General features: G+C 42.0%; 2 protein-coding genes across 6 annotated transcripts; one reads left to right on the plus strand and one right to left on the minus strand.

Moving 5' to 3' along the window:
* Positions 1 to 1,226: 1,226 nt before the first annotated feature.
* Positions 1,227 to 5,128, minus strand: LOC112214521 (mediator of RNA polymerase II transcription subunit 11). 3 transcript variants are annotated; one of them, XM_042298211.1, is made up of 3 exons: positions 4,840 to 5,128; positions 2,817 to 3,017; positions 1,227 to 1,566 (listed from the first exon to the last, which is right to left on the minus strand). In XM_042298211.1, the coding sequence occupies exons 1-3, from the start codon at positions 4,907 to 4,909 to the stop codon at positions 1,343 to 1,345; spliced, it is 495 nt and encodes a 164-aa protein (XP_042154145.1). In that variant the 5' UTR covers positions 4,910 to 5,128; the 3' UTR covers positions 1,227 to 1,342. The 3 variants fall into 3 exon arrangements, 2 of the variants coding, with proteins under 2 accessions (XP_042154145.1, XP_024229096.1); XM_024373328.2 differs by having other exon boundaries at positions 2,887 to 3,017; positions 4,840 to 5,118; XR_006078927.1 differs by having other exon boundaries at positions 1,336 to 1,566; positions 2,887 to 3,017; positions 4,953 to 5,116.
* A 26-nt stretch (positions 5,129 to 5,154) lies between these two features.
* Positions 5,155 to 12,874, plus strand: LOC112214520 (proline-, glutamic acid- and leucine-rich protein 1-like). 3 transcript variants are annotated; one of them, XM_024373327.2, is made up of 6 exons: positions 5,155 to 5,325; positions 5,607 to 5,777; positions 7,749 to 7,893; positions 7,996 to 8,059; positions 8,187 to 8,246; positions 12,797 to 12,874. In XM_024373327.2, exons 2-6 carry the CDS (start codon positions 5,722 to 5,724, stop codon positions 12,805 to 12,807), a joined length of 336 nt encoding a protein of 111 aa, XP_024229095.2. In that variant the 5' UTR covers positions 5,155 to 5,325; positions 5,607 to 5,721; the 3' UTR covers positions 12,808 to 12,874. The 3 variants fall into 3 exon arrangements, with proteins under 3 accessions (XP_024229095.2, XP_042154146.1, XP_042154147.1); XM_042298212.1 differs by lacking the exon at positions 12,797 to 12,874 and having other exon boundaries at positions 8,187 to 8,862; XM_042298213.1 differs by lacking the exons at positions 7,996 to 8,059; positions 12,797 to 12,874 and having other exon boundaries at positions 8,187 to 8,866.
* The last annotated feature ends 4,970 nt before the right edge of the window (positions 12,875 to 17,844 follow it).

Raw genomic sequence — 17,844 nt, forward strand, 5'->3', positions numbered from 1 at the left:
GAACCCAGATGGTTGAGGTTGTAACAATTATAGAAATATAATTACTAGAAAGGAAATCTGCATTCAAGTTAATGTTTTGCTTTTGTGTAAATATATTTCCAGGGGTGTGATTGTCAGTCACAACACATTGGTTTTGAAGTTTCACATGAAGGTTATAAAGGTTCATAAGAAGGTTACGAAGCTCATACTCTGTTCATGTAATGAATGGATCAACGCATGGCATGGTATTCTAACAATGCACTGCAACAATATGGAAAATGTTGTGATATTTGTGATTAGAACTTTTAGAACCTCCAGAAACTCTTAGGGACCATGTAAACGTTACAATGAGCTTTTTGGTAACTCTGTACTTTAAGTGGCATCTTACGAAGCGTTATAAGGCCTTATGAACATTCACAGCACCGTAGAGGCCATAGAGGTTTATTAAACTGTGTAATTAAGCAGTAAGGCCGTTATATTGATAATATATCACAGCTAAGGCTAGGGGCCTCTTGTTTTGTTACTATATTATATTTACATGTGCTATGAATGTTTAATAAGGCATAAGACTTCATAAGAAACCGCTTCAGGTAGAAGTGCTACCAGCTTTTTTTTTTTTTTTTTGCAAATCTGAATGGCGATTGTCCTCATGTCTATAAACCAGTGAAGTGTAGAAAAACTTAAAGTCGAAGTTCAGTATTTTACAACCATGGATTACAGTTTTTCCTGGCCCATAAACTACTTTCAGGGTGAGGAACCATCTAAAATATTCAGTAAAATACTTAACTTCCCCTTTTTAAAAACAAATATTTTATTTTTGTTCCCTTCAATCTTAGTTGAGGTATCTATCCATGGAAACGCACGCAATCATGTCAATTTGTAGGCTTGTGTATTGAGTCAGACATTTTATTTTAAGGACAATTTAAGCTACCACAAAAATGTAGATTCATAGAGAACTATACTTAAATGCTACCTGATACTTTATCTGTGAATTAATTAAATTAAGACAAAGTATATTGTTATCAAGGAAACCAAGATGCTGTATAAGCAATGTTATTTTACTCAATAAAATGGAACAAAATGACAATGAAAAAAATGTAAGATTATTAAAAAAATTACATTGGAGAATATATGTCGCTTCTTTATTTTGTACTGCATTTTAGAAAATGTCAAATAAAAAACTTAACATACAAAATGGTCTATTTGTAAGTGCGTGAACATTCTGTGTATGCATGACACAAGCAGGATAATGGAATGAAACACTAACTTTATTACAGAACATTGCCAGATACATGACTGATATCATACAAAAACAAAACAAAAATGAAGTATTTCAGTCCCCACCTCTCTTCGGCAGGTGGTCCTAAAACACCATGGTGACAGCGAGCGAAGGAAACATCCCCCTACTGCGCTCTGCCCGAGTGCCGACCGACCGTGTGTGTTCTCTCAGGGTTGTGGATCCAGCATGACTTCGCAGGTGCGTCCCAGCTCTCCCAGTTTGACCCTGGTGTATTCTGCTCGGTTCAAGGCCATTTGACAGTCTTTCCTGGCCGAGTATGTGGAGCCGTGGGGCTGGCCTGTGGCAACCTGCAGGGGACGGAGAGAGAAGGCAGTGTGGTGAAAGGGAGAAATGTTAGTGCTGGCACAAGGCTACACTACTAGGTGAATGTGAAACAAGCATAACTTTGATGTAGAAAGAAAAGGTCAACTACATGAGAGCTACGTATATCAACACTACCAAGTTACATGTACAGTACCAGTCAAAAGTTTGGACACCTACTCATTCAAGGGTTTTTCTTTATTTTGACCATTTTCTACATTGTAGAATAATAGATTTCAGACAGACATCAGATTTCCACCGGTGGAATGTCCATTGCTCGTGCTTCTTGGCCAAAGCAAGTTTCTTCTTCTCATTGGTGTCCTTTAGTAGTGGTTTCTTTGCAGCAATTCGACCACAAAGGCCTGATTTTCACGCAGTCTCCTCTGAACTGTTGTGTCTTTTACTTGAACTCTGTGAAGCATTTATTTGGGTGGCAATCTGACGTGTAGTTAACTCTAATGAACTTATCCTCTGCAGCAGAGGTAACTCTGGGTCTTCCTTTCCTGTGGCGGTCCTCATGAGAGCCAGTTTTGTCATAGCGCTTGATGATTTTGGCGACTGCACTTGAAGGAACTTTCAAAGTTCTTGAAATGTTCTGTATTGACTGACCTTCACGTCTTAAAGTAACGATGGACAGTCGTTTCTCTTTGCTTATTTGAGCTGTTCTTGCCATAATATGGACTTGGTCTTTTACCAAATAGGGCCATCTTCTGTATACCCCCACTACCTTGTTACAACACAACTGATTGTCTCAAACGCATTATTAAGAAGGAAAGAAATTCCACAAATGAACTTTTAACAAGGCACACCTGTTACCTGAAATGAATTCCAGGTGACTACCTAATGAAGCTGGTTGAGAGAATACCAAGAATATGCAAAGCTGTCATCAAGGCAAACTTTGAAGCTACTTTGAAGAATATAAAATATATTTTGATTTGTCTAACACTTTTTTGGTTACTACATGATTCCATGTGTTATTTCATAGTTTTGATGTCTTCACCATTATTCTACAATGTGTAAAATAGTAAAATAAAGTAAAACCCTGGAATGAGTAGGTGTGTCAACGTTTGACTGGTACTGTATACGTTTGAATTCACGGCATGGCACACTGTGTGTGAGGGCATGTGTGTGTGTCTTCTTTCTCCTACCTATGTGAGGTACTGATCTGGGACCTGAACTCGGTCTACTCTGACAGAGCTAGTGAATTGACTGGGCATCTCTGTGTGTCCCCTCTTACCTGTGTGAGCTGAGCTCAGTCTCCACTCTGACGGCCCCAGTAAACGTACAACTGTGTCTGCGTGCGTTACCTGTGTGAGGTATCTGATTTGTGAGCTGAGCTCAGTCTCCACTCTGTTGACGGATCCAGTAAACTGGCTGAGCTGTCTGTCCAGGAAACTGGCATTGTGCTTGTCTTTAGACAGCTCCAACACAACGTTGCCTAGAGAAGATAAACACAGAAAACAGAATTAGGCCTACAGTTGATGTATTAACTTACAGAAACTGTCATGGCTTGTCTTAAACAACTACAGACATTGAGAAAATAGAGTGACAACGAATGCCCATTCCTTCTAAGAGCTCTTTTCTAGTACTATAAATGTGTGGCTAGGTACAGTTAGCTAGCTATGTAATGACACAGGTACTACTGTTAGCTCTGGTCCAGGGTGAAGGCCCAGCGCTAGCAAGCCGCACTAACGCCCTGGATCAGAGCTAATGTACGGTGCATTCGAAAAGTATTCAGACACCTTTCCCATGTCCACATTTTGTAATGTTCAGCCTTATTCTAAAATGGATTAAATACATTTCTCATCTATCTACACACAATACCCCCATAATGACAAAGGCAAAAACAAGTTTAGACATTTTTGCAAATGTATTAAAAATAAACAAATACCTTATGTACATAAGCATTCAGACCCTTTGTTATGAGACTCGAAATTGAGCTCAGGTGCATGCTGTTTCCATTGATCATCCTTGATGTTTTTACAACTTGGAGTACACCTGTGGTAAAATAAATTGTTGGACATGATTTGGAAAGGCACAGTTGACAGTGCATGTCAAAGCAAAAACCGAGCCATGAGGTTGAAGGAATTGTCCGTAGAGCTCCGAGACAGAATTGTGTCGACACAGATCTGGGTAAGGGTCCCCAAAATATTATGCAGCATTGAAAGTCCCCAAGAACACAGTGGCCTCCATAATTTTTAAATGGAAGAAGTTTGGAACCACCAAGACTTCCTAGAGCTGGCCGCCAAGCCAAACTGAGCAATCTGGGGAATGAAAGGTCTTGGTAAGGGAGGTGACCAAGAACCCAATGGTCACTCTGACATAGTTCCAGAAGGACACCATCTCTGCAGCACTCCACCAATCAGGCCTTTATGGTAGAGTGGCCAGAAAGAAGCCACTCCTCAGTAAAAGGCACATGACAGCTCGCTTGGAGTTTGCCAAAAGGCACCTAAAGGACTCTCAGACCATGAGAAACAATATTCTCTGCAAGGATTGAAACCAAGATTGAACTCTTTGGCCTGAATGCCAAGCGTCACGCCTGGAGGAAACCTGGCACCATCCCTACGGTGAAGCATGGTGGAGGCAGCATCATGCTGTGGCAATGACTGGGAGTAGTCAGGATCGAGGAAAAGATGAGCAGAGCACAGTACAGAGAGATCCTTGATGAAAACCTGCCCCAGAGCACTCAGGACCTCAGACTGGGGTGAAGATTCACCTTTCAACAGGACAATGACCCTCAGCAAACAGCCAAGACAACGCAGGAGTGGATTCGGGACGAGTCTCTGAATGTCCTTGAGTGGCCCAGCCAGAGCCCGGACTTGAACCCGATCGAACGTTTCTGGAGAGACCTGAAAATAGCTGAGCAGCGACACTCCCCCTCCAACCTGACAGAGCTTGAGAGGATCTGCAGAGAATAATGGGAGAAACTGCCCAAATACAGTTGAGTCAAGCTTGTAGTGTCATACCCAAGAAGACTCAAGGCTCTAATAGTTTCCAAAGGTGCTTCAACAGAGTACTGGGTAAAGGGTCTGAATACTTATGTAAATGTGGTATTTCAGTTTTTTTATGTTTAATATATTTGCTAAAATGTCTAAAATGTTAGTATCAATTTTAGAATAAGGTTGTAACGTAACAAAATGTGGAAAAAGTCAAGGGGTCTGAATACTTTAATGAATGCATTGTATATCTAACTAGCTAGGTGTGCGTTTGTTATTACAATGTATTTGAACTGTTGTTGTTGCATGCAAAGGTAGACGAACCGGCGCACTGCAGAATGGTTGCAATTTGATTCTCAACCTCTTCCAAAGCTCGCAGTCGGTCATTCGCCATCAGGATCAATTTCACACACTGGGAGTAATAAAAATAGACTTACCAGAATCGGCTACGTACGGAACACTATCGTAGAAAATAGGTTATTACTTAAATGCATTAATCCTAAATGTAGCCAAACTCCTGCATAATGCCAAAAACACCACAGAAAGCGAACATCAACAAAACAAAAAGCTTTCCGAGTAAAGGCGCATAAAAATGACGTCAACATCTTCGTTGAATAACTACATCCGTCGCATAATTTAGACGTTTTAGTGTGGCGGAGTGGGAAGATGGCTGTAACAGCGGATTGGATGCATGTCCCCTCCAATATGCGGCTAACCGAGGGTCTGGTGTCTGTTCTGAAAGATTAGCGGACCGAATATTTCCCAGCACTTTTAGCGAATTACCGGGAGCACGGCGTGTTCTCGACACAGGTAAAACTGGCTTGCTATTCTTGGAATTGGCCACGCATGGCATCCCGTCTGCTTTCTATTTTTTTTTAACCTTTATTTAACTAAGTAAGTCAGTTAAGAACTCCCAATCGCGGCCGAGCTGTCTCAATGCAATCGACTCGTGCTAGTCTTTGTTTTTCCCTTGCTGAATACCATTGTGTCATATCTTGCTACATGGCCAACTCTAATGTCGTTTTGCATCTAAAGTTTGTATAGCAGTGTTGATGGTCTGGTTGATGTCACTCCTCGCTCTTATCCCTCAGAGTACTGGAGCTGTCGGTGGTCTCGTGGGACTCAGCAACGCCAAATTCGGCAACAGCAAAACCAAGTTCGAGGGGCTGTGTCTTCTCTCAGTGCTGGTCAAAGACAGTTCAAGTGATGTGTTCCAACAACACTGTCTTTCATGGCTACGGCCCCTACAATAGGTCATACAGGTAAGACACAGTGTGAAGCTAAGACACTGTATGAAGACACCTGTAGACCCGTGCTTAACTTTGGCAGGAGCTCAGGAGGAGCACCTGAAATGTTCTACTGCTTGAGCTCCTGTTTCTCTTATAGAATATTAACTCAAAAGTATTGTGGATCTCCTACACCTAAATATAACTGTACCGGCACCTATTTCAGTCCAAGTCAAGCGCTTTTGTAGACTTTCACAATAAGCGCGCACACACACACCGGAGACACATCTGTCCAAAACATTCACTGAGTCAAATCCAAGATACACAAGACTGCGGTGCCAGACGGATTACCAGGACGTTTGCTCCGGGCATGTGCTGACCAACTGGCAGGTGTCTTCACTGACATTTTCAACATGTCCCTGATTGAGTCTGTAATAGCAACATGTTTCAAGCAGACCACCATAGTCCCTGTGCCCAAGAACACAAAAGCAATCTGCCTAAATGACTACAGACATGTAGCACTCACGTCTGTAGCCATGAAGTGCTTTGAAAGGCTGGTAATTGCTCACATCAACACCATTATCCCAGAAACCCTAGACCCACTCCAATTTGCATAACGCCCCAACAGATCCACAGATGATGCAATCTCTATTGCACTCCACACTGCCCTTTCCCACCTGGACAAAAGGAACACTTATGTGAGAATGCTGTTCATTAATTACAGCTCAGCGTTCAACACCATAGTGCCCTCAAAGCTCATCACTAAGCTAAGGATCCTGGGACTAAACACCTCCCTCTGCCACTCGATCCTGGACTTCCTGATGGGCAGCCCCCAGGTGGTGAGGGTAGGTAACAACACATGTGCCACGCTGATCCTCAACACTGGAGATCCCCAGGGGTGTGTGCTCAGTCCCCTCCTGTACTCCCTGTTCACCCTCGACGGCATGGCCAGGCACGACACCAACACCATCATTATGTTTGTAGACGACACAACAGCGGTAGGCCTGATCACCGACAACGACGAGGCAGCCTATAGGGAGGAGGTCAGAGACCTGGCCGGGGGGTGCCAGAATAACAACCTATCCCTCAACGTAACCAAGACTAAGGAGATGGTTATGGACTACAGGAAAAGGAGGACCGAGCACGCACCCCATTCTCATCGACGGGGCTGTAGTGGAGCAGGTTGAGAGCTTCAAGTTCATTGGTGTCCACATCAACAACCAACTAGAATGTTCCAAACACACCAAGACAGTCGTGAAGAGTTCACCTGCCATCCAAGACCTCTACACCAGGCGGTGTCAGAGGAAGGCTCTAAAAATTGTCAGATTGTTTACTCTACTACCGCATGGCAAGCGGTACCGGAGTGCCAAGTCTAGGACAAAAAGGCTACTCAAAAAGGCTTCTTTACGCTGCTGCTACTCTCTGTTTATCAAAAATGCATTGTCACTTTAACTATACATTCATGTACATACTACCTCAATTGGGCTGAGCAACCAGTGCTTCCGCACATTGGCTAACCGGGCTATCTACATTGTGTCCCGCCATCCCCTCTTTTACGCTACTACTACTCTCTGTTCATGATATATGCATAGTCACTTTAACCATATCTACATGTACATACTACCTCAATCAGCCTGACTAACTGGTGTCTGTATGTAGCCTCGCTACTTTTATAGCCTCGCTACGGTATATAGCCTGTCTTTATACTGTTGTTTTATTTCTTTACTTACCTATTGTTTACCTAATACCTTCTTTGCACTATTGGATAGAGCCTACACCTGTTGTATTCGGCGCACGTGACAAATAAACTTTGATTTGAAGACGCACACCTGTACAGCACAATGCATAGCCTAGAGAGAGGCACAGATTTTTATGAATTTGCTTAATCAAATGTGGATAGGGACATCAGAAATAACTGGGTTAAATCTCTTGACATTTCTTATTTAAATTGTTTGTTTTTTTTGACTTAAGCTAATTCAAACCCTTTTTTTCCTCTCTCCCCCCCAGTCCCAGGACCCCGTCCGTCCAGCTAGCGGTGGGGGTCCTCCAGGACCTGCTCCAGTATTCCTCCCAGCTACCTGAGCTGGCCAGGGAGGTGGGCCTCAACTCTATCCTGGGGATCCTCACCTCGCTGCTAGGCCTCAAGTCTGAGGTAAGTTAGGGCTGGTGAAATTGCTTGTATATAGTAGTAGTTAACTACGTAAGTATTGAGGAATACTAGAGCAGAATTCGGTAACGGTGTGTGTATGTTTAGTGTCACCTAGCTGCCATTGAGGGGAGTACTGCATGTATATCTCTGAGCCTGTGGCTCCCTGAGGGTGAGCATTACAACACACTCATAAACTACATTACAAATAGGATGCTCTTTTAGTACATCATATTTGGGAGACACTGTTGTTGTTATTGATGTTGTTTTATCTCTGTCTGACAATTTGTCTTCAACAGGACAAACTGGGTGCCTATTTCTTAGCCAAAATGGACAGTGCCAACACAAAAGTACAAGAGGTTTGTCTTCAGTTAATTTGTGACTCACCACCTGGATTCGGTCCAATGTAGGGAAATTGTGTTTTTTACATTGGTTAAAAGTAGAGACTCCAATCTAGACAATGGTATATCATACACTGCAGTTGAGGAACAATGGGAAAGTAATTGTGCTTTTGAAAGTTGATCAATTTTCAAACCTCACTTTAGAGAAAATGGCCTGTGAATGTTTTGGTACACCTGCTGGAGAGCTCTTCTTTGTCTACACCCATTCAGCATTGTTCACACCCTCTTAAGCCTTAGTCCCACCCAACTCTTTAAGGATTCACAGTGTAGTAAACAACCAAAGGTTTCAAGACTAAATGTGGTGAAAGTAGTAGCAAAAAATAGTAGCAAAAATTCACTTTAGGATATAGGCCAAGGACTAGATAATCTGATTTTGGTGCAGGTCATGTTCTTCACATTACCTGTCTCTGGTAAATGCACACTATCAAATAGTCTTAAGCTTATTCATCACATGCACAGGGTACAGAAGGTGTAAACAGTACAGTGAAATGGTTACTTGCATAGTGGAGTCTTTGGTTTAGTCATGTACAGTTGAAGTCGGAAGTTTACATGCACTTAGTTTGGAGTCATTAAAACTTGTTTTTCAACCACTCCACAAATTTCTTGTTCACAAACTATAGTTTTGGCAAGTCGGTTAGGACATCTACTTTGTACATGACACAAGTCATTTTTCCAACAATTGTTTACAGACAGATTATTTCACTTATAACTCACTGTATCACAATTCCAGTGGGTCAGAAGTTTACATGCACTATGTTGACTGTGCCTTTAAACAGCTTGGAAAATTCCAGAAAATGATGTCATGGCTTTAGAAGCTTCTGATATAATTTGTGTCAATTGGAGGTGTACCTGTGGATGTATTTCAAGCCCTACCTTCAAACTCAGTGCCTCTTTGCTTGACATCATGGGGTAATCAAAAGAAATCAGCCAAGACCTCAGAAAAATAATTGTAGACCTCCACAAGTCTGGTTCATCCTTGGGAGCAATTTCCAAACGCCTGAAGGTACCACGTTCATCTGTACAAACAATAGTACGCAAGTATAAACACCATGGGACCACGCAGCCATCATACCGCTCAGGAAGGAGATGCATTCTGTCTCCTAGAGATGAATGTACTTTGGTGCGAAAAGTGCAAATCAATCCCAGAACAACAGCAAAGGACCTTGTGAAGATGCTGGAGGAAACGGGTACAAAAGTATCTGTGTGGGCAGAGCTTAAAAAGCCTGTTTAAAAACAACAGAGTTTAAATGTATTTGGCTAAGGTGTATGTTAACTTCCGACTTCAACTGTACATGGATGAATGCTTCTTCCTCTCTGTCATGGATGCCAAGGTTGCCCTTAGTTTGAAGATGTAATTTAATCCTCTGCTTCCACCGGGCATTCCACTGATTTGAAAATTGGGTCAACTTCCGTGACAACGACACCGTTTCTTCCCCACCATTGTCATCAGAAGACTACAATATCTAGTTCAATAAAAAAGGTTTTCACCGAAATCAAGGATTTCCTCATTGTCTGGTTAATTTTCAGAGTCAAAGAGAGTCGGCATGGCACTATCATCCTCCAGAAAGTAGTCCATCATACTGCTGAGCTTTGTCGATAGCGCTATTAACCTGTTACGCCTGAAGACATACCCTAATCTAACTTGCCCCAGAGGCAAGGATATGCATATTCTTGGTATCATTTGAATGGAAACATTCTGAAGTTTGTGGAAATGTTAATTGTATGTAGGAGAATATAACACAGTAGATCTGGTGAAAGAAAAGAGAAAGAAAGAGCATACGTTTTCTGTTTTTTATTGTTGTAGCATCATCTTTCACATGTACTAGAATAGCCACACAGTCAGATATGATGCTGGAGATAATTTTGATGGATAACACAAGAGGGCAACTGTAGGTTGCGGCAGGGTAGCCTAGTTCATATCCCCGAGCTGACAAGGTACAAATCTGTCGTTCTGCCCCTGAACAGGCAGTTAACCCACTGTTCCTAGGCAGTCATTGAAAATAAGAATTTGTTCTTAACTGACTTGCCTAGTTAAATAAAGGTAAAATAAAAAGGTGTGCAAAGTTTCAGACTGATAACTTCAGAAATGGGTGAGCTACATGACATTTAGCATGAAGTCACCCAGGTGTCCCACACAAGTTGCCCAAATGTACCCAAGTGGCCGAATTGGTGAAATGACCTATAACTATATACAGCATGTGCAAATAACTATTTACAACATATCAAAAAGCAATTCAAACACACACATACACACACACAAAAAAATGTTTAAAAAAATATTAGAAAAAAAATATAAAAAAAACAGTACACCCTTTGGAAGTCCTCGTCACAATATTTTGCTGCCTGTGCCATGTCCCATAGCAGTCTCTTTCTGATGTAAAGCAGAGGCACACTGAACAAGTGGTGCATTTCATGCGACACAGAACACAACGACGCCTCCATGCTGTGCCCTTTTGGCCCTGAGGCACAGTCATGCCTGCAGTAATGAACTGTGGCATATGAACACCACTGGGGGCAGAGGTAGAGCGGGCAGCTTGGCACCGGGGGTTCCCAGTCGGAGTCGCTATCACTTTTGAAAGAAAACATTAAAAAAATATTTGTATTGTATGAGCCTTTTATCATCACATAAAATAAACAGATATGTATTGTATAGAGCAGAGGGAACAGTCACTAAGGTGAAGTGCTGTTCCATTCAACTTCGGCAAAAGTTGTGGGCCTGTACTCTCCTGAACAGCACCCAATGGCTATTTCATATGGAAATGAAGAGGAGTAGCAGGCGCAGTGGCCATGTGTGTGTTTGCTGTTCTACCCCATTTCATTTGAATAAAAAAATGGAGAATATCATCTGACATGGGGAAAAAAAATATATATATATATATATATATATATATATATACACACACACCCAAACAAACCAACACACACAAACCACACATTTCATTGCAATTTAAAAAAAAATATATATATATATATATTTTTTTTTTTATATTTCATAAAATGGCATTAGCACTTACCCGTCCAGAAGTACGTCCTGTCCTTGCAGAAACAGCTCCTCAGTTCGTTTGAATCATAACACTCCAAGATTCCTCAAACAAAAAATCTGTCTCACTTTTTCACTTTCACTTTAGACTTTGACATTTCCTGATTTATTCGCCATGATATCTTCAATGAAATCGTTGAAACTACAACTTTCCGAAATACAGCTGCGCATAAAAAGCCTTACAGCAACTCCTCTGATCTTCAAGGCGAGAATGGAGTTCCTTGCGCGTGCGATTTACAAACAAGGAATTGTGGTCCAACCCAAAACCATTACATACTGGCGTTTACCTCAGCTCATTGGCTATCTACCCAGCTAGATTTCAAGAAGATCAGTGGTCATTGGGCAGAAATATAGTCAATCAATGAAGCTTCACTGAAATTATTGGTGCGTAAGGTTGTCATTGCTCTTTGTCTTCAAATCAGTTCACTTCGGTCAATACTCCCCGCAAAAAAAGACATTTGGCTGTGTTGCAAACAACCAGAGGAATGCACTGAAACCAACCATGACTAGATAAACGATTGTTTACGGTGTGTAAATCACGTCGAATGCTCCGTAAAAAAATGATAGAGATGGAATTCACGGCACAAACGGTTTTAGGCTATAAAAATTGATTTTATCAAAGAAAACGGCACTTCATTTGATCACTGGGACCCCCAGGAAGAGATATAAGCGCAAGATATAAGAATGTAAGTCATAATTTACCTTCAGATGTGAATGTGTAAAAACTGTCATGGCGGAAAATGTTTCTGTTGTTGGTTGCTCTTCTCAAACAAAAGCATGGCATTTGTTCTCTGTAATAGCTATTTTAAATTGGAAAACGTAGTTTGATTACCACGATTCTAATCTTTTGAAAGGTGTAAGACACTTGCATTTTCAAGAATGTTTAATGTTACGAAGTTGTATTTTTAGTTGTCACTCTGAAATTTCCCCTGATGTTGATCCCTGTACGGGGATCGCAGCCATAACAGGTTTTAACTTCAATGTTGAGAGCAGTAGCAGAAAATGTTTCAGTTCTTCATTATATCTTCATGTAATAATAATATCTCATGTTATAGACAGAAGCATGCTACATGGCAAATCAATCCAATATCCTCTCCTGGGCAGGTCAAGCCCAACCATTATCTCAGCCAATCATTTCCAGCGGAAAGGTTCCTGTATTTTTTCCGTGGCTACACCAACTAGGCTCGTAATTTTAAATGTTTATTCGTATTTACAGATAGTATACAAGTTTGTTATTAAGGCACATGAAAGTTAACATGTTCTAGAAAACATTTCTGCAAAAACAACGTTCAAATGCCTTTCCTGTGAAGTAGTGACATGCGACGTACACCTAGTTTCTTGGAAAGGATCACATTTTCTTCCATGTTAAATCTCTATTTGTATGCTTTATTTATATAACCTCATGTTTGTCAACTCCTTCACTTTTCTCCTCCACCTCTATCTTCTCCATCTATCTCTCCATCTCCAGGTAGCATGTGAGTGTTATGGTCATCTGACCTGTTTGGGCAGAGTGGTGGAGAAAGGGGGGGGCGGGCACAGAGCCAAGGGATGGACCAATCAGCTTCACTGCCTGCTGGCCTCGGCCAATGGCATACTGGTGCAACTCTATCAGGGCTCTGAATCAGGTAGAGAATGCTTTTTCTTTCATGAAGTGTTTCAGAGTATGAGCGCTGATCTAGGCTCAGTATAGCCTTATAGATCGTAATGAATAAGATTACATGGTCAGGGGAGACCTGATCCTAGATCAGCACTCCTACTGTCAGATGCTTTCATGAATGATAAAAACATGAAAATTGTCTTCAGGGTTTTACAACCAGAATGATGCTTATCTGCTAGGGAGGTAATGATTCACTGGTTCAAATGTTTAAGATACGAATGCACCGGTCCACGGGAGCCCAAACCAATGCAAATGTAGCATGAATCGGTCTGAAAATCGATTCAAACGAACCACCGATTCACTGTTGTCTTACTCATGTAATTTTATTTCCCCCATTCGAAAATACCTCTTATCTTTTGTGACTGAATAGACTGAATAGTAGCCTATCTAACTAAGCACGTAAATGTGTGTGACAGTCATTGTTCTCCAAGCCAGATGTTAACTGTGTGTGCGCACAGAGCGCAGCTGCTTATGCCAACAAGAGCTAGGCATACCCCCTGATTAGGGATGCGCCGATATGACATTTTTGACCGATAACGATAGCCAATATTTTCCTTGCCAAAAAAAAAAATACTGATATAAAAAGAAATGCTGCCTTTTAAGCATAGTTGAAACACACACACTGACCAAAAAGTTATTTTGTTGGCATTTACATATGTCCCCATTACCAGTAAAACATAATCAAAACCTATTTCTTTCACTTACTTGTTGTGCTGTTTTCTTGTTCATTTGTTCAATCAATCACATTTATTTATAAAGCCGGAACCTATGAAGAAACCTAGAGAGGAACCAGGCTATGAGGGGTGGCCAGTCCTCTTCTAGCTGTGCCGGGTGGAGATTATAACAGAACATGGCCAAGATGTTCAAATGTTCATAGATTACCAACGGGGTCAAATAATAATAATAATAATCACAGTGGTTGTAGAGGGTGCAACAGGTCAGCACCTCAGGAGTAAATGTCAGTTGGCTTTTCATAGCCGATCATTCAGAGTATCTCTACCGCTCTTCTACTGCTGTCTCTAGAGAGTTGAAAACAGCAGGTCTGGGACAAGGTAGCATGTCCGGTGAACAGGTCAGGGTTCGATAGCCACAGACAGAACAGTTGAAACTGGAGCAGCAGCATGACCAGGTGGACTGGAGACAGCAAGGAGTCATCAGGCCAGGTAGTCCTGAGGCATGGTCCTAGAGCTCAGGACCTCCGAGAGAAAGGGAGAGAATTAGAGAGAGCATACATACAGTTGAAGTCAGAAGTTTAGATACACCATAGCCAAATACATTTATACTCAGTTTTTCACAATTCCTGACATTTAATCCGAGTAAAAATTCCCTGTCTTAGGTCAGTTAGGATCACCACTTTATTTTAAGAGTGTGAGATGTCAGAAAAATAGTAGAGAGAATGATTTATTTCAGTTTTTATTTCTTTCATCACATTCCCAGTGGGTCAGAGGTTTACATACACTCAATTAGTATTTGGTAGCATTGCCTTTAAATTGTTTAAATTGGGTCAAATGTTTCGGGTAGCATTCCACAAGCTTCCCACAATAAATTGGGTGAATTTTGGCCCATTCCGCCTGACAGAGCTGGTGTAACTGAGTCAGGATATACAGTGGGGAGAACAAGTATTTGATACACTGCCGATTTTGCAGGTTTTCCTACTTACAAAGCATGTAGAGCTCTGTAATTTTTTATCATAGGTACACTTCAACTGTGAGAGACAGAATCTAAAACAAAAATCCCGAAAATCACATTATATGATTTTTAAGTAATTAATTTTCATTTTATTGCATGACAAGTATTTGATACATCAGAAAAGCAGAACCTAATATTTGGTACAGAAACCTTTGTTTGCAATTACAGAGATCATACGATTCCTGTAGGTCTTGACCAGGTTTTTACACACTGCAGCAGGGATTTTGGTCCACTCCTCCATACAGACCTTCTCCAGACCCTTCAGGTTTCGGGACTGTCGCTGGGCAATACGGACTTTCAGCTCCCCACAAAGATTTTCTATTGGGTTCAGGTCTGAAGACTGGCTAGGCCACTCCGGGACCTTGAGATGCTTCTTACGGAGCCACTCCTTAGTTGCCCTGGCTGTGTGTTTCGGGTCATTGTCATGCTGGAAGACCCAGCCACGACCCATCTTCAATGCTCTTACTGAGGGAAGGAGGTTGTTGGCCAAGATCTCGCAATACATGGCCCCATCCATCCTCCCCTCAATACGGTGCAGTCGTCCTGCCCCCTTTGCAGAAAAGCATCCCCAAAGCATGATGTTTCCACCTCCATGCTTCACGGTTGGGATGGTGTTCTTGGGGTTGTACTCATCCTTCTTCTTCCTCCAAACACGGCAAGTGGAGTTTAGACCAAAAAGCTCTATTTTTGTCTCATTAGACCACATGACCTTCTCCCATTCCTCCTCTGGATCATCCAGATGGTCATTGGCAAACTTCAGACGGGCCTGGACATGCGCTGGCTTGAGCAGGGGGACCTTGCGTACGCTGCAGGATTTTAATCCATTGCGGCGTAGTGTGTTACTAATGGTTTTCTTTGAGACTGTGGTCCCAGCTCTCTTCAGGTCATTGACCAGGTCCTGCCGTGTAGTTCTGGGCCGATCCCTCACCTTCCTCATGATCATTGATGCCCCACGAGGTGAGATCTTGCATGGAGCCCCAGACAGAGGATGATTGATTGTCATCTTGAACTTCTTCCATTTTCTAATAATTGCGCCAACAGTTGTTACCTTCTCACAAGCTGCTTGCCTATTGTCCTGTAGCCCATCCCAGACTTGTGCAGGTCTACAATTTTATCCCTGATGTCCTTACACAGCTCTCTGGTCTTGGCCATTGTGGAGAGGTTGGAGTCTGATTGAGTGTGTGGACAGGTGTCTTTTATACAGGTAATGAGTTCAAACAGGTGCGGTTAATACAGGTAATGAGTGGAGAACAGGAGGGCTTTTTAAAGAAAAACTAACAGGTCTGTGAGAGCTGGAATTCTTACTGGTTGGTAGGTGATCAAATACTTATGTCATGCAATAAAATGCAAATTAATTACTTAAAAATCATACAATGTGATTTTCCGTATTTTTGTTTTAGATTCCGTCTCTCACAGTTGAAGTGTACCTATGATAAAAATTACAGACCTCTACATGCTTTGTAAGTAGGAAACACTGCCGATTTAGCAGGTTATCAAATACTTGTTCTCCCCACTGTTGGCCTCCTTGCTCGCACATGATTTTTCAGTTCTGACCACAAATTTCTATAGGAATGAGGTCAGGGCTTTGTTGTCCTTAAGCCATTTTGCCACAACTTTGGAAGTATGGTTGGGGTCATTGCCCATTTGGAAGACCCATTTGCGACCAAGCTTTTCTGACTTCCTGACTGATGTCTTGAGATGTTGCTTCAATATACCACATAATTTTATTGCCTCATGATGCCATCTATTTTGTGAAGTGCACCAGTCCCCCCTGCAGCAAAGCACCCCCACAACATGATGCTGCCACCCCCGTGCTTCGCGGTTGGAATGGTGTTCTTCGGCTTGCAAGCCTCCCCCTTTTTCTTCCAAACATAACGATGGTCATTATGGCCAAACAGTTCTATTTTGTTTCATCAGACCAGAGGACATTTCTCCAAAAAGTACGATCTTTGTCCCCATGTACAGTTGCAAACCGTAGTCTGGCTTTTTTATGGTGGTTTTGGAGCAGTGGCTTCTTCCTTGCCGAGCGGCCTTTCGGGTTAGGTCGATATAGGACTACTTTTTCTGTGGATTTAGATACTTTTGTACCCGTTTCTTCCATCCAGCATGTTCACAAGGTCCTTTGCTGTTGTTCTGGGATTGATTTGCCCTTTTCGCACCAAAGTAAATTAATCTCTAGGAGACAGAACACGTCTCCTTCCTGAGTGTTATGACGGCCGTGTGGTCCCATGGTGTTTATACTTGCGTACTATTGTTTGTTACAGATGGTAACGTGTTCGGAAATTGCTTCCAACGATGAACCAGACTTGTGGAGGTCTACAATCTTTTTTTCTGAGGTCTTGACTGATTTCTTTTGATTTTTCCCATGATGTCAAGCAAAGAGGCACTGAGTTTGAAGGTAGGCCTTGAAATGCATCCACAGGGACACCTCCAATTGACTCAAATGATGTCAATTAGTCTATCAGAAGCTTCTAAAGCCATGACAACATTTTCTGGAATTTCCATGCTGTTTAAAGGCACAGTCAACTTAGTGCATGTAAACTTCTGACCCACTGGAATTGTGATACATTGAGTTATAAGTGAAATAATCTGTCTGTAAACAATTGTTGGAAAATTCTTGTGTCATGTACAAAGTAGATGTCCTAACCAACTTGCCAAAACTATAGTTTGTTAATTAACAAGACATTTGTGGAGTGGTTGAAAAACAAGTTTTAATGACTCCAACCTAAGTGTATGTAAACTTCCGACTCCAACTGTAAATTCACACAGGACGACAGATAAGACATGAGAAATACTCCAGATTAATTCAGTCTCAACCAGGATTTCATCATACATGTCAAGCAGTGAAGTTTCAGCTCGGTCTGTCCGTGGCCTCTCATCCTCGGTGCGCACGGTCACTGTCCGTTTCCATCTTGTCCAGCTGTGTCTGTAACATTTCAAGTAAACCCTGTTTCTTGTCTCCATCGACGTAGCGGTACCTAGCACCGAGCATGATGCTAGGTACCTAGCACCGAGCATGATGCTAGGTACCTAGCACCGAGCATGCCACCGAACCGCTTGTTCACAGCCTCTTGTGGAATACTTTTGCAAGTTTTAACCCCACGGTCTGTGTTTTGTTGAGCAGGCGTTTCAATGCCATGACAGAGGGTATTACATCTGCTGCAGACACG

This window comes from Oncorhynchus tshawytscha, linkage group LG15, assembly GCF_018296145.1.
Source record: "Oncorhynchus tshawytscha isolate Ot180627B linkage group LG15, Otsh_v2.0, whole genome shotgun sequence".
In the NCBI taxonomy this organism is placed as follows: domain Eukaryota; kingdom Metazoa; phylum Chordata; class Actinopteri; order Salmoniformes; family Salmonidae; genus Oncorhynchus; species Oncorhynchus tshawytscha.